General features: G+C 56.3%; 1 protein-coding gene across 2 annotated transcripts in view; it reads left to right on the plus strand.

Moving 5' to 3' along the window:
* Window positions 1–23,744, plus strand: part of RAPGEF1 (Rap guanine nucleotide exchange factor 1) — a 161,376-nt gene extending 137,632 nt beyond the window's left edge. For both annotated transcript variants that reach the window (XM_023216911.1, XM_023216910.1), the window contains exons 13-24: window positions 2,440–2,551; window positions 4,430–4,505; window positions 9,052–9,140; window positions 11,262–11,350; window positions 12,239–12,424; window positions 13,563–13,647; window positions 13,760–13,854; window positions 15,928–16,006; window positions 16,112–16,213; window positions 17,722–17,819; window positions 20,137–20,265; window positions 20,875–23,744. In XM_023216911.1, coding sequence (XP_023072679.1) covers window positions 2,440–2,551; window positions 4,430–4,505; window positions 9,052–9,140; window positions 11,262–11,350; window positions 12,239–12,424; window positions 13,563–13,647; window positions 13,760–13,854; window positions 15,928–16,006; window positions 16,112–16,213; window positions 17,722–17,819; window positions 20,137–20,265; window positions 20,875–21,025 — 1,291 coding nt within the window. In that variant the 3' untranslated portion in view covers window positions 21,026–23,744. The remainder of the gene's footprint in view (window positions 1–2,439; window positions 2,552–4,429; window positions 4,506–9,051; window positions 9,141–11,261; window positions 11,351–12,238; window positions 12,425–13,562; window positions 13,648–13,759; window positions 13,855–15,927; window positions 16,007–16,111; window positions 16,214–17,721; window positions 17,820–20,136; window positions 20,266–20,874) is intronic.
* Window positions 23,745–25,044: the final 1,300 nt, after the last annotated feature.

Raw genomic sequence — 25,044 nt, forward strand, 5'->3', positions numbered from 1 at the left:
AGGAATGGTGTGGTTGCTAGGTTAATACCTGGGGCAAAGCGTGTGGGCCAAGCAAATGCAGCTCATGGGTGTGCCACCAGCTTCACCGGACCCCAAGGTATCGTCTTCAGAGTTCCAGATGATTCTCGTGAAAGAGAAGGATGAACACTTTGACTGCTCAGAAGTAATTGTGGGATGTTGTCCCTCCATCAAGGCCAAACCACAGGCTAAACATTGACGAGACATGGAGCAGGGTTCTTGTCAAGACTGGGCATGGGTCTTGAATATGACCCATCCATATTCTTTTACTGAAGGCACTTTTTTTTTTTTTTTTGTGAGACAGAATCTCACTCTGTCACCCAGGCGGAGTGCAGTGGTGCCATCTTGGCTCACTGCAGCCTCCGCCTCCCGGGTTCAAGTGATTCTCCTGCCTCAGCCTCCAAGTAGCTGGGTTACAGGCGAGCGCCACCACGCCCAGCTAGTTTTTCTATTTTTAGAAACAGGGTTTAGAGACAGGGTTTCACCACGTTGGCCAGGCTGGTCTCGAACTCCTGACTTCAAGTGATCCACCCGCCTCGGCCTCCCAAAGTGCTGGAATTACAGGCGTGAGCCATCATCACGCCCGGCATAAAGACATATTTTTACATCTCAGATACCTGAGGATAAACTGTGACCTATGACCACAAGACTGGCAAGTATAAAACAGAGGAACGTGGAAGAAAATGCCAGGGGAAAGCCAGGTATATCTACAGGCCCAGCTTCCACTCTCCCCAGAACACCCTAAGCTGAGAGACTCATCTTGGACACTCCCGGCCGTCCCACCTTCCCCTTTGTGGGGAATGTTCTCTCCCATCTTTCCGCCAGCAACGTGGGCTCGGTGCTGCAAGCCTCGGCTCACCCATCCCGTTCCAGAAGCCTCCTGACCTTTAGACGAGCCCAGACCCCCTGCTTGTGCTTGTGGTACCCTTCTGGGCTTCTCCTTTCTCTGTGCTACCGTGACCACTTGTTTTAAATTCTGTCTCAAAAAAACAAAAAAAAAAAGACTGGGCGCGGTGGCTCATGCCTGTAATCCTAACACTTTGAGAGGCCAAAGCGGAGTATCACGTGAGTCAGGAGATCAAGACCAGCTGAGCAACATAGTGAGACCTCATCCCTACAACGAACAAAATGATCCAGGCATGGTGGTGGGGGCTTGTGCCTGTAGTCCTTGCTACTTGGGAGACTAAGATGGGAGGATGGCTTGAGCCCAGGAGGTCAGGGCTGCAGTGAGCCAAGATCACGCCACTGCACTCTAGCCTGGGCTACAGAGGAAGACCCTGTCTCAAAAAAACAAATGGCTGGGCGCGGTGGCTCACACCTGTAATCCTAGCACTTTGGGAGGCCAAAGTGGAAGGATCACGAGGTCAGGAGTTCGAGACCAGCCTGACCAACATGGTGAAACCCTGTCTCTACTAAAAATACAAAAATTAGTGGCCTGGCGCGGTGGCTCACGCCTGTAATCCCAGCACTTTGGGAGGCCGAGGCGGGCGGATCATGAGGTCAGGAGATCAAGACCATCCTGGTCAACACAATAAAACCCCATCTTTACTAAAAAACAATACAAAAACATTAGCCGGGCATGGTCCGGGCACCTGTAGTCCTAGCTACTCAGGAGGCTGAGGCAGAAGAATGGCGTGAACCCGGGAGGCAGAGCTTACAGTGAGCCAAGATTGTGCCACTTCACTCCAGCCTGGGTGACAGAGCAAGACTCTGTCTCAAAAAAAAAAAGTTAGCAGGACATGGTGACATGTGCCTGTAATCCGAGCTACTTAGGAGGCTGAGGCAGGAGAATCACTTGAACCCAGGAGGTGGAGGTTGCGGTGAGCCAAGATTGTGCCACTGCAATCCAGCCTAGGCGACAGAGCGAGACTCTGTCTCAAAAAAAAAAAAAAAAAAAAAAAAGAAAACAAATAAATAAATTCTGTCTCCTGCTAGACTGAACCCTCAGGGACAAGAGGCTATGTCTGCTTGATTCACAGCTCTTTCTGAGTGCCAAGCGAAGGGTCCCGTGGCGAGTCGGTCCTTGGAGAAGATGGGGAGCAGCCTCAACAGCAGTGCGGCTTTCTCTCCCATTCTGCTTGCCCCTTTGCTCCTCCTCTCTCTAAATGCTAACTGTGCAATGGGCCTTGGCAGAGAGTGGCTGAGACCATCGCTCAAACAGCTTAATGGAACCTTTTTATTTTCCCAGCGGAATCACTTCCGTGGACAGATGGGACATCCGGAGGCAGCAGGGAATGTCCTGTGGACACACAGCCAGTCAGTAGCAAAGCTGAGGATCCAGTCCATAGTGATGTAGCTGCCATCGGGGCAGGCGTGTTCCGGGAGCAGTTTCGAGCCGTGCACACCGGCACTGCCTTGGCCTCCAGGCATCAGGAGCTGGGCTGGTTTGACACTTGCAACACAAACCACTTCTCCCCTCAGGGCCCCAAAGTCACCAGATGCTCTGGAGTTGGCTCAGTCGGAGGAGGAAGTGGACGAGCTGTCCCTCATCGACCACAACGAAATTATGTCCAGGCTGACGCTCAAGCAGGAGGTGAGGACTTCCCAGGCCGGGGTTTTGCAGCCTGGCCCCACAGAGAGCAGGTGGGGCTGAGGAGAACGTGAGCTTGTCATAAGCAGAACAACCCCAGGAGGCTTAGAGACCAACTCTTTCAATGCCCCTGGGGAGCCTCTGGGCTGTGGACTCTGGAGGGATAGACTCCAGGAGAAGTGTGCCGTCTCCTGATGCTTCTAGAAAGTGATCTTACACAGGTCAAGTTCTGCAGCCTCTGTAGCAAAAGATGCCAGAACTCCTGAGGGTGTGGAGATGAAATCCATGTAAATGCTCTGCAGACAGAGCCTGTGTGTGGTTGGCCCTCACTAATGGGAAACTTTTTCTGTTGTTGAAAATATAGCCCCACTGTAGCTTCAGCCTGGGAGACACCAGCTGGGTGTCTCCCTGGTAGGCCAAGGCAGGGGGATAGCTTGAGTCCAGGAGTTCAAGACCAGCCTGGGTAACATAGCAAGACCCATCTCTAAAAAAAAAAAAAGAAAAGAAAAGAAAATTCAGGCCTGGACACCATGGATTCCCTGGTCCTGTGCCTTGCCTGCAGAACCTCGTTGGTGAAAACGGGGCCCAAACCTATGACAGTGGAGAGGAAGCTGGACCGAGAGTGCCCTGCCTCTCCCTCCTGGCGTGCAGTGCTGGAAGTGCAAAGGAACAGCTTCATAAAGCAGCCTTGGCCCGCACGAGGAGGCAACTATTTTGGAGCTTCGATTTGATGACACATAGACAAAAGGGCAGATACTGTCCTTTGCACACTCCCAGGCAAGAATGCGCTGGCTCTGGCCATGGCAGGGAGCAGCCCAGGAAGGTGTCTGTTCCTTGGACTGTCACACGCAGGCAGGGCTGGTGGGGGTGCTCGCACAGCTGGGCTCCTCTGCAGAGAGAAGTGTCATTTCATGATCCTTGCCATAAATTTCTTCCCTAAAATCAGGTCAAAGGCATAACTCCCACTCCTAGAGGTAAACCCAAGACAATCTCAGGCCTCTGGATTCAAGAGGTAAAATACCAAAGCCCAAAAATAAAAAGGTGGACGAGGCTCGGAGTGTGTGCCACAGCTGAGAGGGCTGGTTCTGTCCCCCCAAGCGTTACAGAGCAAGGAGCATTGAGAGGCAGGGGCAGAAACAGGCCTGGGGGTTTGTCCTGAACCTCCTCCGTTCCTGGCCCTGGTCACAGCTCTTTTTGGCTGTATGCTGGGTGACCTCTGTTTGCCCGCATGGAAGCAAGACTTGCTGCTTAACAGGCAGGTGGGGTTGGTGGCAGGTGTGCAGCATCAGATGTCATTGAATAGCTCTCTCTGTAATGCTTTGCTCTCCTCTAATGAAGGGCCCCATGGAAGAACCTGTGTCAATGCAAGTAACTTCTACCTCCACCTGGGGAGACGGATTTAGATTGAGGGTAGCTTGCTGCAGTTTTGGGGAACATGAACATGCTTGGAAATAGTCCTGCTGCCTCCACAGGCATCCTGGGCAAGATTGGGAACTGTCTTGCCCCCGGGGGGTCCTGCTTCACCTCTGACTTGTGGTTTGGTGAGCAGAGAAGGATGGATGGTGCTGTGTCCCCTGGCCCAAGTTGTGTGCTCAAAACAGTGACATGTCCTGGTGCCTTGGTGCCGGGGCAGCTCCCAGGCCATCCAGCTCCCAGACTCAGTCCAGTTTGTGCCTGTCACCAAGCACAAGGCGAGTCTGGAGGGCACCCCTGGCATTGCAGTGCAGTCACACTGCTCCTGGGCCAAGGAGCACAGGAGAGGGGACTTGGGGTTCCTGCATTGCATTTTCTTTGTCATCTCATTCCTGCCTATTTCTTCCTAAACTGACTCTCTGAAGGGCGTACTCTGCCTCATACCTTCCTTGGCTGTTTTCGTTACAGGGTGATGACGGGCCGGATGTCCGCGGAGGATCTGGGGACATCTTATTGGTCCATGCTACTGAGACTGACAGGAAAGGTAGGGTGCCCTCTCCGCAGCGGCCTTTGTGTCAGCAAGCTCACTAGATTGGAGCTGATCCTGCCCCAGGTGCCACTCGGCCTCACATCACTCTCCTGTCCCCTCCTGGCAGCCAGCCCTGAGCAGGTATGATCAGCAGTCCTAGGGCACCTGAGTCAGAGCAGAGAGAGCCCACCTTGGGAGACAAGTAGATCATGTTCAACTCCAGGCATATGTGGTGTCTGTCCTCCACTGGTACAAGGTAATGACCCCAGGGCCTCCAGGGTCCTTGAGGGGCTCAGCACATAGTAGGTGCACCACAGACAGCGCCTTGAATGGTGGCATGTCACCCAGTAGTACCAAACTTAAGATAACATGCAGGTACCTTTTGATCCCTTTTTTGACTGCTGAGTCACTCTATTATTCCAGACCATTAGACCAGACTTCACTCACATACTCCATGAGGAAATTCTTGAAAGTGTGTTCCGTCCAGGAACCTTCGATTCTGTAGCAGTGGCCTCAGTTTCACAGCACACAGCTGCTCCACCCCACCACGCATTCAGTGTGCTGATTGAGAGGGCTGGAAAAGCAGGGACCATCCCCTAATCCCTAAAACGCCCTGTTGGGTGGACTCTGCTAGCAAAAGAGCTGTCATTCCCAGTCATGTTCTGGAAAGGAGGTGCCAGTGACCTTGGTGGGGTGCAGCTGCAGCCCCCTTCACTGCCTGCCCTCCAGGGGCTAGCACCACCCGGCCAGCCCATCTCTCCACACGCTGCTTTGCTTTTTACATTGAAAACAATGATTTAAAAGATGATGTCAGAGCAATGGTAAAGTAAACTGGAGGGAATGAAAACGCCATCACCTTGAAATCCTAGCCCAGCCTGTTTCATTTCTTTTTTTTTTCTTTTTCTTTTTTTTTTGAGACAGAGTCTTGCTCTGTCGCCCAGGCTGGAGTGCAGTGGCGCATCTCGGCTCACTGCAAGCTCCGCCTCTCGGGTTCACACCGTTCTCCTGTCTCAGCCTCCCACTGTTTCATTTCTGTAAAGGACTCTGTCCCTGTGTTTCCTCAACACGTTTCCCAACACATGTGACCTAGAATGACTCGGGGAATTTCTGAATTATGGAAGTAGTACTAAAAAATATTCACATTGCAGAAAATTAGAGAAAAAGAAGAGATGGCTCCCACAAACTCACCGCAGCCACTGTTCCGCCTCCCCTTCACTGTTCCCTTACCCTTTGTTCTGACCAGGGCAGGGCCCAGATCTGGCGATGCTGCATCCTAGCCCCAGCTGTGCCATGACAGGCTCGGAGGGCCCCTGGGCAGTCCCCAGCCTTCTCGGCCTGAGCCGACTCTACTTTTTGAAGGGGTGAACAGTGCCCGTTGTTGTGCGGATTACGTGAGGGAACGTGAAACCTGCCCCGCACGTCAGCGGTGCTGGGGGCATGATCAGCACCATCCTGAGCGCAGCCCTCACTTGGCTTCTCTGCAGCGAATCCCCTCCCTGCCTGTGGGGCTCCATCCTCAGCCGGGCACAGGAGTGACTTTCATTTCCTTTTTGTCCACAGTGAGGGGCTGAAATGGGAGCTGGCTTGAGACCTCGGCTCCAAAGGGTGAACTCCACTGTCCTGTTGGGTACAGCCCCGAGACAGGACAGCCAACAGGCTTCTGGCTTTTGCTAGCTGGACCTGCTGAGAGGAGGCTCTGTGCCGGCGGGAGCTGTGCCTGATGTTATTAGCAGGAGGGTTGGAGGCTCCCCAGAACTAAGGTTGTACCTAGGAAAGTATTACTGAGGCAGAAGCCATGGCTCCGCTGGGAGGGTGAAGCACCTTGTGGCAGGTAACAAAGCAAGCTCCTTGGGCAGGTGCTTCCTGCAAGCCATAGACTGCCCCAGCAGCACGAGCGGCTGGGAGCCCCATGGCTCAGGCCTGTGGAACCCAGGCTGCCAAGCAGGGCTTGGCAGGGAGACGCCATGTGGGGGTGCTTTGTGGTTGTGCGGCTCTGCTCTCAGGTGTCAGGGCCTGCATGGGAGAAGGTCAGGTCAGCCTTGGCCTCAGGCCTCAGCTTAGATCCTGTCTATCCCTTGGCAGCTGTGTGCCAGGCCTGTCACTTAGCCCCAGAGCTTCCAATTCCTTGGGAGGAAAATGAGGGACAATTTTGGGGCCTTTTAGGGCTGTCACGAAGACCAGGTGAGCTAGGGTGCACAGAGTGCTCAGGGCCACACCGAGAGTCCTGTGATCACTAGAGGAGTGGCACGGCACTGCCCGTCCCACAAGCCAGGTGCTGTCCCGTCTGCCATAATCCAGGGCACAGCAGATGAGGGAGGGCTCTGAAATTGGGCAGACATGGGCGCAGACCTGGTGTGGTGGTGTGGCCTCGTGCCTGGGCTTCTCCTCTCTCGGTGGGGTAACAGGCCTCTCTGTCCTTGTGGGATTGCTCTGGGCATTGAAGGATGTGGCGTATGTTCAGGGCGTGGCCCAGTGCTCACCAACAAGTCCCACGAAGTCGCCGTGGCTACTGGCAATGATGCACCCACAAAGGCCAGTTGACTTGGGCCCATTCTTCCAGAAGCAGGTGTGGGTCTATGCTGGCCATCTCTGCTTTCTTCCTGAAGCACTCTTTGAACAAAAATCCAAGCTTGACAGTGAACTGGGTGGGTGTGGGGGCCCCGGAATGAGCCCGAGCGTGGTGCACATGGGCCGTGCTGTGATTCCCAGCCTGGAGCCTCCCTCACCTGCCGGCCTCACCCCATGCAGCCTCCAGTGCAAGAGCAGACATGGGTTTTCCTCTCTTGTTTGATGCAGGAGGGGATGGGGCAAGGGTGGGGGCAGGAGCCAAGCCAGCATGGCTCAGCTGGAGACATTGGTTCATCAAGGTTCCCCTACCCAGCAGCTCGGGAATGAGTGAGAAGGTGGGAGCAGGTGGTCTGTGCCCAGAGCACAAGATTTAAGCCGTGCATGTGTGTGCCCAGCCTCACAGTGAGGAGCACGGCTGCGGAGCCTCCTCGGGTCTCACACCTCAGCAGCCATGGGGGGTGGCTGCAGGGAGTGAGTCTGGCCACCTGTTGGCCACCTCTTGGCTCAGGCAGTGTCCTACATTTTAAAATTCCACTTTTTTCCGTGATATCAGAGATAGCACAGTTGAGAAGGTGTCACCACAGCAAATAAATAAGGCTGTTGTAATTCTGCGAAGTCTGGGAGTCCCTGGCTGGTACCAGCCTCCTCTTAGAGGAGGCAGGCGTGGAGAAGTGAGGGGTGGACTGGAGCTGCCAGCCCACATCTGCCCAGTGGCTGGCACCATGCCCCTCCTTGGTACCTGGCCCAGGCTGTGCCTCTTCAGCCTATCCCTTAGGACCCAAAACGTGGAATTTCCCCAGATTTTTGGGTTGGACCCTACCATCTAAAAGTACTGGCTGGGCACAGTGGCTCACACCTGTAATCTCAGCACTTTGGGGAGGCCACTTAAGGCCAGGAGTTTGAGACTAGACTGGCCAACATGGTGAAACCTTGTCTCGACTAAAAATACAAAAATCGCCAGGCATAGTGGTGCGTGCCTGTGGTCCCAGGTACTCGGGAAGCTTGAGGCAGGAGAATCACTTGAACCCAGGAGGCAGAGGTTGCAGTGAACCAAGATCGCAGCACTGCACTCCGGCCTGGGCGGTAGAGTGAGACCCTGTCTCAAAAATAATAATAATAATAATAATTTAAAAATAAAAGTACTGCCTAGGATTTTGTTTCAGGATCCTGCTAACAAGTTTGAACAGATTATTTCCTTTGTGCCCATGATGGCTAAGACCCTCTGAAGCATTAGACTCTGACAGGCAGAGCCTCTCAGAGTCTAATCCAGGGCTGACTCCTACCTGGAACAGGCATGCCTCCGGGTTTTGATGCCTAGGGCAGGCATCACTCGTCAGCCTAAGTGCCCTCTTCCGCTGGGACCAGAGCTGGCCTCAGCTCCCACAGCACGGTTCTCCAGGCAGCACCATCGTCAGTAGAAAGTGCCCATGAGGGCCGGGCGCCGTGGCTCAAGCCTGTAATCCCAGCGCTTTGGGAGGCCGAGACGGGCGGATCACGAGGTCAGGAGATCAAGACCATCCTGGCTAACACGGTGAAACCCCGTCTCTACTAAAAAATACAAAAAGCTAGCCGGGCAAGGTGGCGGGCGCCTGTAGTCCCAGGTACTCGGGAGGCTGAGGCAGGAGAATGGCGCAAAGCCAGGAGGCGGAGCTTGCAGTGAGCCGAGATCCGGCCACTGCACTCCAGCCCGGGCGACAGAGCAAGACTCCATCTCAAAAAAAAAAAAAAAAGTGCCCATGAGATAAAACTCATTCCTGTTTTCCCTCTCTGATCTGCCATTTCCTTTGAGAGATGGACAGAGAGGATGTGTGACTTCTCTGGGACATGCAGGCGGAGGCACCAGAGTGGGTTCCCAGGCCCTTGGCTCCCTCGCCTGTCCCACTCCCCGTGCCGTCTCCCCTGCCTCTCTCAGAGCAACGACTCACATCCACCCCAGCTCCCACCCTCAGCCCTCTACATCCCGACAAGCAGCTTGTGTTGCTTTTCCCTCTAGATCTGGTGTTGTACTGCGAGGCCTTCCTGACCACCTACAGGACCTTCATCTCCCCAGAGGAGCTCATCAAGAAGCTGCAGTACAGATATCCTTTCCTGCCTGACCCACGGCCCCTGCGCCATGGGCGTTTCAGAGAGAGAAGGGCCCTCTCGCCCCTCAGCCCTCATGGGGAAAGCTGAGCAGCATGTTGGGTGGCCATGTGATTGAAGTGGGGACACAGGAGCGCCACGGACCAAGGTTCCCACCTCTACCCTCCTGCATTCCAGCTTTGAGCTCGGGCAAGTTCCTCATCTCTTAAAAGGTCGAGTGAAATGATGTGAAGAGACTGGAACGTAGTCTGGGAATGTGTGCCTGGTGGCAGTTGTAGTCATTGGATGATTCTAAAAAAGAATTAGATATGCCCCGGACTGGGAGGGAGCGAGTGTGCCGGTCCTGCAGACGCCCCTGCAGAGACCCCCCATGGTCGGCTCTGGCAGCTTCTCAGAGCTGAGCCCCAAGACATTGGGCACGATGGACACCAAGACCCAAATAGAAAGCTCAGGGGTCAGCACGGTCACCTCCCCTGCAGCGGACTCTGCGACTGCCACATCCACAACTGGAATGGGCTCCTGTCCCCAGATCTGCCTCACGGGCCCACCCTCAGTAAATGTCACCCTGTGCAGTAGTGGCTGAGAAGGACCCCAGGGGCTTGGAAGGACCCACTTATGTGACCCATTGCTTCTTCAAGTTTGAACCTGCCCACCCTTCGAGGCTGACCTGCAGCTGCTGCTCCAGGAGGGCAGACTGGGTCGACTGCTCCTCAGCCACCTCTTAGCACATAGCCCACGGCTGCCATCTGCTGGGCAGCCGCCACCACCTGGGGTAGGAAGTCCTGAGTCCACCAGTGCCCTCGCCCCTTCCTGTGTGCCCTGAGCCTTCACTGCTCCACTCGGGGTCTCCTGCAGACCTCCTGGCCTCCGTTCTCCCCTCGTGGTGACCTTTAGAATTCCTAATCTTGATATCAAGACAGACGTGGACATCTTCCACTGGCGGAGTCTCAGGTCCCTGGCAAGTTCTGTCACTCAGAGTGCCTGCTCACAGGCCTGGCTCAGCGAGTGGCTGTCACTCACACGTGTCGAGGACTTGCTGGTCAGGCGAGATGTGCTTTACATGTGTGCTTTCACCTAGCTCTATGACCATTTTTTAATACGTGTGTGTGGGTGTGTGTAAAATTACCATACTATACATGGGGCCACTGCTCTGTAATTTCCTATTGTGTAATTGAGGAAACCGAGGCTCAGAGACATGAAGGACCTGACCCATGTGGCTGCTTAGTGGGAAAGCAGCCACACGCCGCTTGCCACCCTGCTGCCAGCGCCCAGGCTCTCCGCCTCTGCCCGGCTCAGCCATCATGGAAATGGTGCAGCATCAAGGTCTGGGCCTGATTGGCTGGCGACCCCTGTGCTGTGGGCCAAGCCATTGTCCCTGCTACCTTGCTCTGTCCCGAGCCCCATGACTTGGAAGGTCCAGGATCGCTAGAGAGAGAGCAGGAGGGTGTCGGAGAGGTCTGGAGAGTTGATGGCAAGCACAACAGCCGGGCAGAAAACCCTGACCACAGAGCAGAGCCCAACCTCAGGGCATGAGCCAGAGCTGCTCGGGTGCTAGAAGGGCTGCCCTGGAGACAGGGAGCCAATTTGGAGCGTGCTGCAGCTCTGGGAAGAGAGACCCGGCCCAGTGTCACGGAGGTGAGAGCTCCCCTGCAGAGCCCAGGGAGGCAGCCTCAGGATGGAAACTCACAGAAAGACTGGAAGGAGACACTTCTGGCCTACACACCTGCCCAGCGAGCTGGGGTTTTAAGGGTGTTTGGTTTGGGCCCACCGTTCTCTACCTAAGGTTCAGCAAGGCACTCTCTACATGTCTGTAGTCTCACGGGCACCTCGGGGTGAGCCCATCAGAAAGGCAGGCCTGGACAGTGCGGCAGAGATGGCATGGCAGGCAGGAGAGGACAGCAGCCGGGGGCATCCCTGGAGTCAGATGCCTGTGCTCAAATCCTGGCTTTGCAGTTGTTGCCCCGTGCTAGTCCCATGCCCTCATTTCTGGATGCCAGTGCTTTACACGCAGGGAGACGGGCACATTGTGAGCGCTCAGCAAGTGGTCCCCAGGAGTCAGTCCTTCACTCCCACCATCCCCGGCCGACCATGTGACTATTTCTTTAACCCGTGCTCCACATACGAGAAATTCTACCCTTCGCCGACACATTCAAGAAGCGCGTCAGCAAGAACACATTCTTCGTGCTGGTGCGGGTGGTGGATGAGCTTTGGTGAGTGCTTCACCCTTGGGGTCCTAGGGGGCCAATGGGGAGGCAAAGGCTCCAATCCACCTGCTTCTCCTGCCCATCGGCTCTGGGCAGAGCTGGCTCTTGCCTGCATTATCTTGGTCCTTTGAGAGAATGGCCTGTCCCCAGCAGGCCAGGGTGAGGTGGGTGAGGTGTCTCTTCACCCCGCGCCCAGGCCCTGGATTTCCTCATGAGGTCCCTTGTGGACCCTCAGGAGAGAACCCGCCACACCCACCTGCTCCCATGGGTATCTTAAGTCCAGTCTCCAGCAGGCATGCTCTCAGCCACCAGCCATTGTGGAGGCTGGAATGGGAGAGGCTGCCTCTCCCTCCCTCCTCAGTGTTTCCATGGCTGGCCATCTGACGGCATGGCACTTGCCATATCGGTTCCGCTAACGAATCTCCATCAGACGGACTGTCTTCCTCCTGCTGGGGGAGATGACCGTGGTCAGTGGCTGTGCGGCTGGGAAATGAACAGCTCTCAGCAGGGCAAGTTGAGAAGCATCCCTCAGGCATCTAGTCTGAGGGGTCAGGAAGTTTTGGTGTCTCATCGTCCAATGGGAGCAGCAGCTCCCCAGGGCGAGATTCGTGTGGGACTTGTCCCTGCAGCCCAGGCCCCAGCAGAGTCCCTGGCGCTTGTCCAGTGCCAACAGATGGCTGTTGCGTGTGTGGCAGGTGGTATGACCATCCCAACACCCCTAAGAATGCAGGCAGCCATCCCAGGCTCTCGTCTCCTGCTCTCTTCCCATGAGAAGTTTCCCAGCCAGCTCTGTGCCAGTCATGGCCCTGTGCCCTTTGTGTATCCCAAGGCAAAGCCAGAGTCTGCCTGGGCCTTGTGTTCCTGCTCCTCACCTTGTGCTCTTTGGTCCTTCAGCCTGGTGGAATTGACAGAAGAGATCCTGAAGCTGCTGATGGAACTGGTCTTCCGCCTGGTGTGCAACGGGGAGCTGAGCCTGGCCCGCGTGCTCCGGAAGAACATCCTGGACAAGGTGGACCAGAAGAAGCTGCTCAGGTGTGCCACCTCTGGCCAGCCCCTGGCGGCCCGGGGGGTAGCAGCCAGGTGAGGAGCCCACCTCTCCAGCCCCGCCTCTTCCCCAGGAGCCGTGCCTTTCTCAGTTTACCCTCCCTCCCTGCCAGCCCCACAGCCCCATCCTGGTTCTGCACAGGCGCTTTGATGAGATGCCTCAGGAACAGCCCTGTGGGTCCCTGGGGGCTGGGCCTCTTCTCCAGGAGACACATATTGGGTGGTGATCCCCTTGTGACTAGGAAGTGGGCAGCAGGGCATGGGACTTCAGAAGACAGGGCAGGAGTGCGCACACCCTGGGCTTGGGTCAGTTCTGGGTTGTCCCAGCATGAACATGGCAGTGGTTGATGCTAGTCCGGCCCTCCAGGCTACCCTCACCATCCCTAAGAATCTGCATAAAGAGGCCGGGCACAGTGACTCAAGCCTGTAAACCCAGCACGTTGGGAGGCCGAGATGGGTGGATCACGAGATCAGGAGATCGAGACCATCCTGGCTAACATGGTGAAACCCCGTCTCTACTAAAAATTACAAAAACTAGCCGGGCGTGGTGGTGGGCGCTTGTAGTCCCAGCTACTCGAGAGGCTGAGGCAGGAGAATGGTGTAAACCTGGGAGGCGGAGCTTGTAGTGAGCTGAGATCCGGCCACTGCAGTCCAACCTGGGCGACAGAGCCAGACTCCGTCTCAAAAACAAAAAAAAACATCTGCATAAAGATTGCTGTCTGTGGCCCGCCCCCTCTACACCGACGGTGAGTGCCACTTGCAGCTATAGATGTCTGTTGAGTAGTGGACTCCTTCTGGTGAGCGCATAGCCTTCGTTTCTTTGGCACCATCTCTGTTCTTGCTGGCCACCTGGAAGCGGGCTCCAGCCATGAGCGAGCCTTCTTGGCATCTCAGTTGTCCATGAGCTCATGAGGGAGACTCAGTCTCCTGATTCCAGAAGCTGCTGGACACACTCGGCAGAAGCAGGAGAGAAAGGCAGACAGTGTTGTCCCGGAGAGAGGCAGGAGGCCCATAGGGCCGCAGGGAGCCTTTTGGGGCTTCCCCGCCACGTAGCCTCCACGCTCCTGCTGGGCAGAGAGGCTCTCTTGCTCTGACACCTGCAGCCCGGGCCTGCTTACCTCTCCCCACCGCCCTCCCCACCCCTGACGGCTCTTCTCACGCCTCTGTCTTCCAGGCCGGGGACCTTGCACGACTTTCACAGTCATGAGATCGCGGAGCAGCTAACTCTGCTGGATGCTGAGCTCTTCTATAAAATAGAGGTACAGGCTGCTCCTGCCATGGGGAGCCACACTGGTTGTCCCTGAATGAGAGAAACCCCCATTAGGGGAAAGCCGGGGGCTCCACCTCCAGCTGCCTTCTTTCCTTTTGCAGATTCCTGAGGTTTTGCTTTGGGCAAAAGAACAGAATGAGGAAAAGAGCCCCAACTTGACCCAGTTCACAGAGCACTTCAACAACATGTCCTACTGGTAAGAGGGGCCCAGCGCCAAGCCCTGTTGCTCTGGATGGTGGCACGTCTGGGTGGGCTCTGCATTTTCCTCTGCAGGGAGCTCGAATGGTAGGAGAAGGAGCTACCTCTTTCATTCCTCTAAGCTCCTGGGGGCCCCCCGAGCGTTGACCACGAACGGTAGACAGAGGACAGGGGCAGGCAGAGGACAAGGGCAGGGATAGGACGGGGCTTGCTGGAAGTGGCCACCTGGTCGAGGAGGCTCAGCGGGGAAGAGTGCCAGGGTCGAGGAGCAATGTCTGCCATAGGTGGTGTTGGGAAGGGCGTCGAGTTTGCCCTCCTGCCCTGTCACTGCTGGGCAATCTCAGGCTGACACTCACACTGACTCTGCCTGACAAAACAGTTAGCACAAGAGTGGGCTCTATAACATTAATGTTTGTATTTAGTCTTTAATTCTGTGTGTGTGTGTGTGTGTGTGTGTGTGTGTGTGTGTGTGTATGTGTGTGTTTGAGATGGAGCCTCGCTCTGTCACCCAGGCTGGAGTGCAGTGGCGCGATCTCAGCTCATTGCAAGCTCCGCCTCCCTGGTTTACGTCATTCTCCTGCCTCAGTCTCCCAAGTAGCTGGGACTACAGGCGCCCGCCAACACGCCCGGCTAATTTTTTGTATTGTTTAGTAGAAACAGGGTTTCACCGTGTTAGCCAGGATGGTCTTGATCTCTTGACCTTGTGATCTGCCCGCCTCGGCCTCCCAAAGTGCTGGAATTACAGGCTTGAGCCACTGCGCCCAGCCTAGTCTTTAATTCTTAAAGCAAAATGAATCCCAGTAGTGTGTTTATAAAGCAGAGCTCTTGTCTCTTCAAGAGGTGACAGAGCCCCCACAGCAGCTCAGCATCAGGCAGGACCCTGCCCAGAGCTCAGCAGCTGTGCACCCCTCACTGCCCACTGCTGCCTCCAGGAGAATGTCTGATGTGTTTTAAAGGCCCCGAGATCATCTCCCCTTTTCCTGCCGTCCTCCCCACAGAAGCACTCTGTCCTGGGGAAAGCATGTTTAGCCATGGCAATCCAGCGTAGGGATTTGCCCAACAGGATGTGGTTTCCAAGGCAGACGGAAGCTGCACACAAGGCCCCAAGCCTGGCTTCTGACACCAGCCTCTGGCTGGGTGCAGGAAGCTTGGGGGCACGCTCCACAGGGCCTGGCTGCACAGAGGTGCAAGCACAGTGGCTCACACCTATAATCCCAGGACATTGGGAGGCCAAGGCAGGAGGATCACTTGAGCACAGGACTTTGAGACCAGCTTGGACAACATAGAGAGACCCCCATCTCTACAAAAAATTAAAATTAGCCAGGTGCAGTGGTACATACCTATAGTCCCAGCTACTCCGGAAGCTGGGGCAGGAGGATCAGTTGAACCCAGGAGTTCAAGACTGCAGTGAGATATACTCACAGCACCAGGTGACAGATGGGTCTCTTAAAAAAAAAAAAAGAAGAAGAAGCAGTGCAAAGTGTGGCACCTCCTCTAAGTGACCCTGGTAGTGGTCCCTGTGAATCACAGGAAACTGAGGCCAGCGTGACACCCCTGCTGCATTTATCCCACAGATGAGACTGGCCTGTGGCTTTGGTCTCGGCTTTGGTTGCTACTAAGGTTCTCAGAAGTCCCTTCCCTCGTGGCTGCCAAAGGGGACTTCTTACATCACGTGCTAGCGGGTCTCCCCGAGCCAGTCCTGCGCCGCACAAGGAACTTGCCCAGGCCCCTGGTACTTGGGGTCCATGCTTGTCGGGAAAGGCTCTGCTTTGATCCTCCCATGCTCCCCCTGCAGATTCAAAGCCCCCTTTGGGACTTTACCAGATTTCCTTATGGTCACCAGATTTATTGTCACCAGATTTCCTTGTGGTGTCTTGCCTCTGTCCCGGGATGCTGTGAGCTCCTGGAGAGCAGAAAGTAGGTCCATGCCTGGGGCAGGCTGCAGGTACTCAGTAGGGGTGGGCTGGTGACCACTGGCATGGGGGTCGTACAGGTCCTGTCTCCACCAGGACCCCTGGGGCCTGCAGGGACCAGTCAGCTCAGCTGTTTCTTTTTCCCTTGGTCCATGCAGGGTCCGGTCCATTATCATGTTACAGGAAAAGGCCCAGGACAGGGAACGGCTGCTCTTAAAGTTCATCAAGATCATGAAGGTAATGGTGGCCAAGTCCTCCCCAGGCCCCCACCATCAGTCCCTGCCTGGGGAGCCCGGGACCCGCCTGGCCTCCTGCCTCACGGTGCCGCCCCTCTCTCGGCAGCACTTGCGGAAGCTGAATAACTTCAACTCCTACTTGGCCATCCTCTCTGCCCTGGACTCAGCGCCCATCCGCAGGCTGGAGTGGCAGAAGCAGACCTCAGAGGTGAGTGGCCTTGGGGCGTGGTTGGGAGGATGGCTGGTAAAGGGGGCCACGCAGCCCTCAGACAACCAGCTGTGGCAGAAAGTGCTCCCACTGAAGCAAAGGCTGGGCCTGGGCCCCTGCTCTGCCCCCGACATGCTGTGTGGCCAGGACAGCTGCCCTCCCACCTTCCTGTCTCTGATCCCCAATCTTCAGGCCCCAGGGAGCTCCGAGGTTGGTTCCGGGGTGGTCATGTCCTGGTGTTCTGCTGCCACCCAGCAGGCCCATCCCTGGGTTCCCATCTCCCCTGCCCTTCCTCAACCCGTTCTTCTGAAGGCTCTGCTTCGGGCCGGGCGCTGCGGTAGGTGCTGGGGACGCACTGTGAACAGCCCAGCATGGTGTTGGGTGGGTTTCTGCTGGATAAGCGCTAAAAGAAGAAGGGCGGGCAGGTGGGCCAGCCCAGAGGAAGTGTCACTCATGCCACCACCTGTAGAGGAGGAGGAGTTTCCTGGGAAGGGAAGAGAATCAAAGGGGACAAAGGAGTGCACAACCGGGAGCAGGTGGGGATTGGCACCTCCAGGGACAGGAGGAGGCCAGGGGACCACATCCCCAGAGAATGGGACAGCTCTAGGTCATGAGAGCCTCAGGAGCCTGGTGAGGAGTTGGGCCTTTATCCTGTGTGGGGAAATATTATTGCAAATGGGGGCAAAACCCATAGCTTTGAGTGTCAGCCAGACCACCCAGAGGTCATGTCAGGGACCCGAGGGTCAGCCAGGCCACCTGGGGGTCGTGTCAGGAAACCGAGTGTGACCCATGCCACCCAGGGGTCATGTCAGAGACCCAGGTGTCAGCCAGGCCACCCAGGGTCATCTTGTTCAAGCCCATGTTCAGGGATGGTTGTAAGCTAGTGTATGGGGAGAGGTGGGAAATTCACACGGCCTCTCTGCAAGAGGGTCCCTGAGGAGGCAGCACTTCAGGGAGAGGCACCTAACAGGAGAAGAGGCAGGAGAGGGGCCTTCTGAGTGTGGCAGGGCTGGCTGAGTCTCCTAGGCAGGAGCCCCCTGCCCCTGCAGGACAGAAGCCTCCCAGCCCTGAGGAGGGCGAGATCACGTGCTGTCTCTAGTTGGTCCTCCCTGAGTGCAGGGCAGAGCGAAGGCAGCTCCGAGCCAGGAGTGACGCCACTCAGTGTGTGCCTGGGAAGCTCCTCTGGCTGGCAGGAGCCCATCTTCCGGGAAGTCGTACACACGTAGGCGCCGGCTGCCCAGGCACAATGAGTGCTGTGGGGTGTTTCTCCACAGAACGGCCTGAAGTCCCCCTGTGACCAGGGGTTGGGCTGACACTCGTTGAAAAGGACAGAATCCCTGCTGGCCAGGGCCAGGACCCACACCTGGCTGGATGTTTGCACATGGTGGGACCTGTGGAGGTGGGCAGAGGGTGGTTGACCAGTTAGTGAGGAGGACCAGGGCTCTGCCCCAGCATTGCCCCAGCACTCACTCACACCTGTCCCGTCCTGTCCTGTCCTGTCCTGCCAGGGCCTGGCCGAGTACTGCACGCTGATTGACAGCTCGTCCTCCTTCCGAGCCTACCGGGCCGCCCTCTCGGAGGTGGAACCGCCGTGCATCCCGTACCTGTGAGTAGCAGCCCCTCCAGGCCCCCAGCCCCGCCTGGGTTTCCCTCCATTGCTCTGGGGAAGATCTGTCAGGCTCCGGCAGAGAAATCTTAATTTAGGGGTTTCTAACAGAGACATTTGTACTTCGGTTTTACTTAAGGTTCTTGTGATACATAATGTACAATACGTATATATAATATAATACGTAATGCTTCCCGTAATACAGTTTAAACAGAACAGAAGGGCTCAGGTGAAGAACACGAGTTCTCCTTCCCCAGCCCCCAGCCCCGCTCTCGTTTCCTTCCGTAGCCTGCCCGTGAGCATGTGCAGCCATGCTTGTGACAGATATATGGCTCCTGTCCCCACACACGGCATCACACAGTATTCCAGTGTCCTCACACATGGCTGCGCATTAGAACAACCTGAGGATGCACAGCCACCCAGGAACCTTGAGAGCCTTGGTGTAAAGAAGTTCAGAAAGTGCTTCCTCAGTGTGGACCATGGGTGGGAGGAAATACGTTTCATAGAAAAGGGACGTAGCGGAATAACCAAAGCCAAACAAGTGTCTGTTGCAGGAGTTACGAGAGCCTTTAGTGTGCTGTAGACACTGAGACTCTCCAAGAGACCAAGACTCAGCAGCATCCCAAGGCTGAGTGTTCAATGTCACATCCTATAGGGTTCCTGTAGGGCTGCCCTCGAGGCCTCAACTCGCGGAGATACAAATCCCCAGGCTTTCTGCTCTGAGCGTTAGCAGTCTTTCCCACCATGGCTCCAGATCTGCTCCCTCAAGCTGAGTTCTCCCTGAGTGGAGGAGCTGCCCCTGTCTCTCTCATCTGCCTTAAGTCCTCTGCAGTCAGAAGCCTCTGACTTCATGTCAGGACCCTCGGGTCCCTGACATGACCTCTGGGTGGTCTGGCTGACACTCAAACAGTAACTCTTAAGTAACTCAAACAGTAACCTATTAAGTTACTACACCTTGTTTGTTTGTTTGTTTGCTTGTTTGTTTGTGATGGAGTCTCACTCTGTCACCCAGGCTGGAGTGCAGTGGCATGATCTTGGCTCACTGCAACCTCTGCCTCCTGAGTTCAAGCAATTCTCCCACCTCAGCCTCCTGAGTAGTAGCTGGGATTACAGGCGTGTGCAACGACGCCTGGATAACTTTTTTTTTTTTTTTTTTTTGTATTTTTTTGTATTTTTTTTAGTAGAGATGGGGTTTCACCGTGTTGGCCGGGCTAGTCTTGAACTCTTGACTTCAGGTGATCCACTTGCCTCGGCCTCCCAAAGTGCTGGGATTACAGGCGTGAGTCATCACACCCGGCCTGTTTCTTCATTTGTTTAATAAAGACAGAGTCTCTGTCATCCAGGCTGGAGTACAGTGGTGCAATCATAGCTCACTGCAACCTTGAACTCCTGGGCTCAAGGAATCCTCCCGCATCAGTCTCCTTAGTAGCTGGGATTACAGGCGCACACCACCATGCCCAGATAATTCTTGTATTTTTTGTAGGGACGAGGTCTTGCTATGTTGCCCATGCTGGTTTCAAACTCTCTTTTTTATTTTTTATTTTTTAAGACAGAGTTACATTCTTGTTACCCAGGCTGGAATGCAGTGGCGCAATCTTGGCTCACTGCAACCTCTGCCTCACAGGTTCAAGTGATTCTCCCGCCTCAGCCTCCCAAGTAGCTGGGATTACAGGCCTGCACCACCATGCCCAGCTACTTTTTGTGTTTTTAGTAGAGACGGGGTTTCACCATGTTGGCCAGGTTGATCTCAAACTCCTGACCTCAGGTGATCCTCCCACCTTGGCCTCCCAAAGTGCTAGGATTACAGGTGTGAGCCACTGCGCCCAGCCTAGCTGTTTTCAGACTCTTGAGCTCAATCCTGCCTCAGCCTCCTGTAGTACTGGGATTACAGGTATGAGCCATTGCACCCAGCCCACCACACCTGTTAATAAAAGGCGATCTCTGCCCCTGCCGCCTGGTTTGGGTTTTGTTTTTTTTTTTTTTGGTTTTTTTGTTTTTTGTTTTTGTTTTTGTTTTTACTGCTCATTTGTTTAATGTTACTTTAGCAGCCATGGCAGCCACGTCACCCTCAGACTCCTCATCAGCTGTACTGGCTTCCAAGGGCCCCAGCAGGTGCTTGTGGAGCCAGAGGCCAGAGGCTGAGGAGGGAGTTTGTTCTGGGAAAGACAGGCACCCCAGACTGGCTCTTTGGTTTGCTCTGGGATTTGGAAGCAGCAAGGGCTAGAGTCATGTGTCAGGCGCTAGGACTCGCAGTGGAGCAGCTGCCAAACCAGCCCCTCCCTGTAGCAGTAACAGGCTTCCTAACCCGTCCTCCCAGGGGCCTGATCCTGCAGGACCTGACCTTCGTTCACCTGGGAAACCCAGACTACATCGACGGGAAAGTGAACTTCTCCAAGCGGTGGCAGCAGTTCAACATCCTGGACAGCATGCGGTGCTTCCAGCAGGCGTGAGTGCCACCGCCCCGGGGGCTGGGCAGAGCTGAGCCCTGGGCCACGCCCAAGGAGAGAGCCCGGGATGCTGAGGGGAGGGGGAACCACAGAGGACCCAGGGACCCACCCCCTGCTGAGCAGGGATATAGTCCAGGCCCTTCCATTTCTGCCAGGATGACTTGAGAGCATGCCCACCAGGCTCCATGCCAGGCCTGGCCCTGGGCCTGGACTCCGTGATGGCACAGCTCATCCTCCCATTTTACACACCAGAAGCTGGTGCCCACCTTGCTGTGAGAAGCGCCTGACAAACCCTGGCCTGCCTGACTCTGAGGCACCAGAGCTCCCCCAGGGCGGGCCCTGACATGCATTGCTGGGGGCAGTGGGGTCACCTGGGGCCCCTTCCCTTTGAGCAGCCCAGCCTCAGGGCCCTGTTTGTGCTCCATGTGCTGGTACTGTCTCTGAGTGCTGGTGTCCCCCCTGTCACGTTGGTTAACGACAGCCCCTGCAGCATCCGTTTGCTGCGAGGCTGTGGGGATGGTCCCCACGGCACCGTCCAGGAGGGTGGCACCATCGGGCCGTCTAGCCCACACAGGTGCTCACCGACTGCTCCCCATCCCCTGCACCAGGCACTATGACATCCGGAGGAACGACGACATTATAAACTTCTTCAATGACTTCAGTGACCACCTGGCTGAGGAGGCCCTATGGGAACTGTCTCTGAAAATTAAACCCAGGAACATAACAAGGAGAAAAACAGACCGGGAAGAGAAGACCTAGGAGCAGCCGCCGGGATCGAGGAGAATGCTCGAGGGGCGTGGAGGGCAGCTCCCAGACCGGAGAGGACCTTGGACCTGTTAGGCGCATGGCAGGAGTCCCGGCCTCGGAGCCACGAGGCTGGCCGGGCCTCAGCGGGGCCGGGCGGGAGCTGGAGCCTGCCTGCCGCTTCCTGCCTCCCTCCTCTGTGGGAGCAGACCCGTGGGCCTCAGTGCAGCCAGCAGGCAGGTCTTGTTGCCAATTTGCAAACCGGTGGTTTTCTGGTTTGGTTTTGTTTTCTGCTTTTACTTCCATCTCTGCCCTCTTGCCCTTCCACCCACTCCCCTCCAGGGAGCGAGCAGCAGAGACCTCATCAGCAGACCAAGGAAGTGGCGGGTGCTCCCCCTCCCGGACCTCCAGGGTCCCTGAATCTTCTGAAATGGAAAATGAGTGGAGGCCTTCTGGGGTGGGCTGTCCTCCAGGGGTCCTGGAATGGAGGCGAGCAGCTGGGTGGATAGAACGCAGAGTAGACTGGGAGGAGGTCCTTTCACTTCTCGCTTCCGCTTCTGTTGCATGGAGGATGGTGTGAGCTTTGCAGCAGGCCCGGAAAGGTACGCAGGTGACGCCTTAGCAGCCCCGCAGCCGGTGCTCTGCACCGTGGTACTGGCGCCATCAGGGCCTCCCTCGCCCGCCTGAGAGCAGCAGCAGTGTCTGTCATCCCGTCGCCCCTTACCCCCCACCCCAGGCCACTGGGCCCCTCCCACACCACCTGGGGAGCTGAGCAGAGGAGGCTGGAGTAAGGGAGGACTTGATCATCCAAGAAGTACTTTTTATTGCTGGGAGTCTTCTGAACCTCACCAAACTGAGGCCAGAGCTGAGCTCCTGGGGGAGTTAGTTCAGAGGGGAGAGGCCAGCACCTCCCTCCTCCATCGCTCGCTGTGTGCCTTAAACTCCATCTCCTGTCCCTCTCCATCCCCTGGCTTTGCCTCCCTCCTTGCCCTATCCTGAGCCGGCCAGCAGGGCTCCTCCTCTGGCTCTTCAGACCTTTCAGCCAGTGCTGTCAGTGCCCCTGGGAGGGAAGGGCATCCCTGAGGCACCCGAATGGGCCATCGGGGTGCAGGGAGGCAGAGGCCTGGCCGCGGAGGAGCCTCCTAAGGTAGCAGCTGCAGCAGGTGCGCCCTCTCCCCACTCTCCCCACGCCAGAGCGGCTTCCAGAGCAGATGCTCTTTCCATCCTCCTCATCAAAACCGTTCTCGCTGCTGAGCTTGACAATGTGGGCAAGGCTTGTGGGGCACTTGGCAAACAGAACCTGCCCTGTGCCACCCGGCTCTGTGGTCTCCATCCAGCATGAGCCTGCAGGCAGGGCACTGCGGGAACCCAGTCGTGCTGCCCCAGCCCATGCCTCCGGGTCTGCTGTGCATGAATGAGTGCTCACTTGTCCCAGGTTTAGGATGTGGTCAAGTGAACAGCCGGGTCTAACTATGCTTACTTAGCCCAGTTCAAACAGAACAAAGACAAAACGTAGAAAGCAACATCTGTTGGTCATTTAGGTTTTTTTTTAAACAACCGTGTCACTTTGAGTCCTTCATAGGTTTTTGAACAGCATTTATCAAGCCGAAAATGTGGGTTTTTTCCCCTCTCCTATGTTTTGTTTGTCCTGTAGATAGAGGGAGGAAAGCCGTGCAGTGGCAGGCGGGACCCCCTCTGGCGGCGGGACCCCCTCTGGCGGTGGTCCTGCAGGGCCAGCCGGGACCTGTCACTTTATTATTTAAGGAGTGTGTGTGTAGAGTCGCTGGCTTATTAACAGTATTGTGTGTGGGTTGGGTTTTTAGTTTGTTCCTTCTCTTTGAAGTCCCTTCATTTCAATCCTTGCCTCTCCCCTTCCCTTGCCCAGCTCTGTTGAATGCTGCTGTGCGCGTGTGAGGGCCTCTCTGCACACAGGGCCCTTGGGTTTGTGCGAACTGAAATTCTCCCTGTATTTGTGAGACTCGTAGGAGTCCCCCTCTGTAGCACAGGCAATGCCAGTGCCATGCTGTAGCCTCAGAAACCAGGCCTCTCCACCCAGCAGCAGGCGGAACCGTGTCTGTGGTCGGGTGCTGTCCACAGCTCTGTCTGCCTTGTTCTTGGGCTTGAGCCGGGTGGAGGTGGGGTCTCTTCACCTTCCCTGAATTCAGAACAGACCCTGTGCCTGGCCCCATGTGCCCAAGCAACTCCGCAGGCCCTTGTCGGGAGCCCTTGGTGGTCTGAGCAGCGGGGCCCAGGCAGCACATGAGCAGTGCCCGGGGCTCCCTGCGTGAGGACGGCAAGGTGCGATGTATGTCTCACTTATTGATGGCAGGCGTGCCCCTGCGCCCCCTGCTCCTGGCCCTGGTTATTGCTGAGCTCTGTGCTCAGTGCTGCGGCCTGGCCATGGCTCATCTGTTCCTTTTTGGGGGCTGGGCGGGTTGTGGGAATCAGTCTTCACAGACAGATAGGAGCCAGGCGGAGGACTCGTTCCTTGCAGAGGTCAGTCCTCACCTGCAGGTGTCGGGGGTGGCAAGGAGGGGCAGGCACACACCATGTCTGACCTAAACCCGATTCTGGGGAGCATCTCCCGCTCCAGCCCCACGACCTCCACAGGGTTACATTGTAATATATATGCCCCAGCTAACCTGTCTGATGGTGGCATCTTCCTGCAGACGTTTCAAACATGTAACTTTTATATGAAAAAAAAAAAATAAACACAGACGAAAGCTGCCGAATGTCATGTCCGCGCCCAGCTGCGTGTGTGCAATTACAGTGACAGCCCAGCCTGCTCCGGGCTGGCCTCACCACCTCTTTTCTGAGACCCCTCTCGCAGGTGGGGCTCCTGGGAGGCTGAGGGTCATTCAGCTGCATTCCCAGGCCCACTCGCTGCCGTTGGGGTAGTTGTGGCTGAGTGAAATGGACGTTGCCAGAACTTTCCCTCCTAGGCCTTGTGCCCTAGAAGCAGTCAACTGGGCAAAGAATTGCTCATTCCCGGAGGTCGGTTCATGCATAAGAGCCCCCCACCCCAGTGTCCTGGTGAAAAGGGCATTCCTCGGGTGGGATTCGGGAGCGCAGGCTCTAGAACTGCTCCTCAGGGCCCGGAAGCACTGTCTTTATGGTGTGCCTTTTGCAGTGTGTCCTCTGCCACCCAGGAGGCAGCGCACAGAGGCTGGGGCCCAGCCCCAGCAAGGAACAGCAGAGCCTCTGCACTTACAGGAGTCGGAGTGAGGAGGCCCTGGAGATTCCAGTCCCTTCTCTGCCCTGAGGTGTGCTGTGTCCCCTCCATGCAGAGTTAGGCACAGGGCCCAATGATTCTGGGAGACCATTCACCACCTCCCTGTCTTCCTTGTCCTCCCAGAGCCACCCCCATGCCACAGCCCACCTGTGCCCCAGGGTTTCCACCCTAGCACCTGAGACCAAGCACCCCGGCATAGCCACCCAGGGATGGCGGGAGTCAGGGCCAGCCCTCATATTCACCCTGGTTCCCAGTCCCCAGCTTTCAGCCCCACGGCGGCCCCTGGGGAAGCCGAGGATCTCTGCACCTCTCTGTACCTGATCGTGCAGAGGTCAGACCTGGTGAGGAGGACGCATCTCCCCTCATGGCCCCTCAAAGGCAGCAGCTTAAGTCTGTCCCTTTAAAGGGAGAGGGCAAGTATTCCCGGACCGATCACAAGATTTGATAGAAGGGACCCCATATCAGGCAGGCATCCACCGTCCCCTTGGCTGTTGGCGGAGTGCCCGTGGGCCAGGCACCACCCCGGGAGCCTCCAGGAACCTCGGAGGTGATGGAAGCCCAGGTTCTTTCTTTTGTTCATTGCGTCCTCTGGCACATTGCTCAGCCACTGGTGCCTCAGGCTCCTTGTTACCTGCTTTTGTCCATTTCGACCAATGAGCTCGCAGAGGCCCTAGAGAAACCAGTTCACTCCTTAGTCCTCCACTCCCATCTCCCTCCCCTGCCAGCAACGCCAGGAACCTGGCCTGGCCCCAACAACCCCAGTGAGCAGTAGGTGACATGCCAGGTATGGACCTCAGGCCTC

The sequence above is a fragment of the Piliocolobus tephrosceles genome, chromosome 14 (assembly GCF_002776525.5).
Source record: "Piliocolobus tephrosceles isolate RC106 chromosome 14, ASM277652v3, whole genome shotgun sequence".
Classification (NCBI taxonomy): Eukaryota; Metazoa; Chordata; class Mammalia; order Primates; family Cercopithecidae; genus Piliocolobus; species Piliocolobus tephrosceles.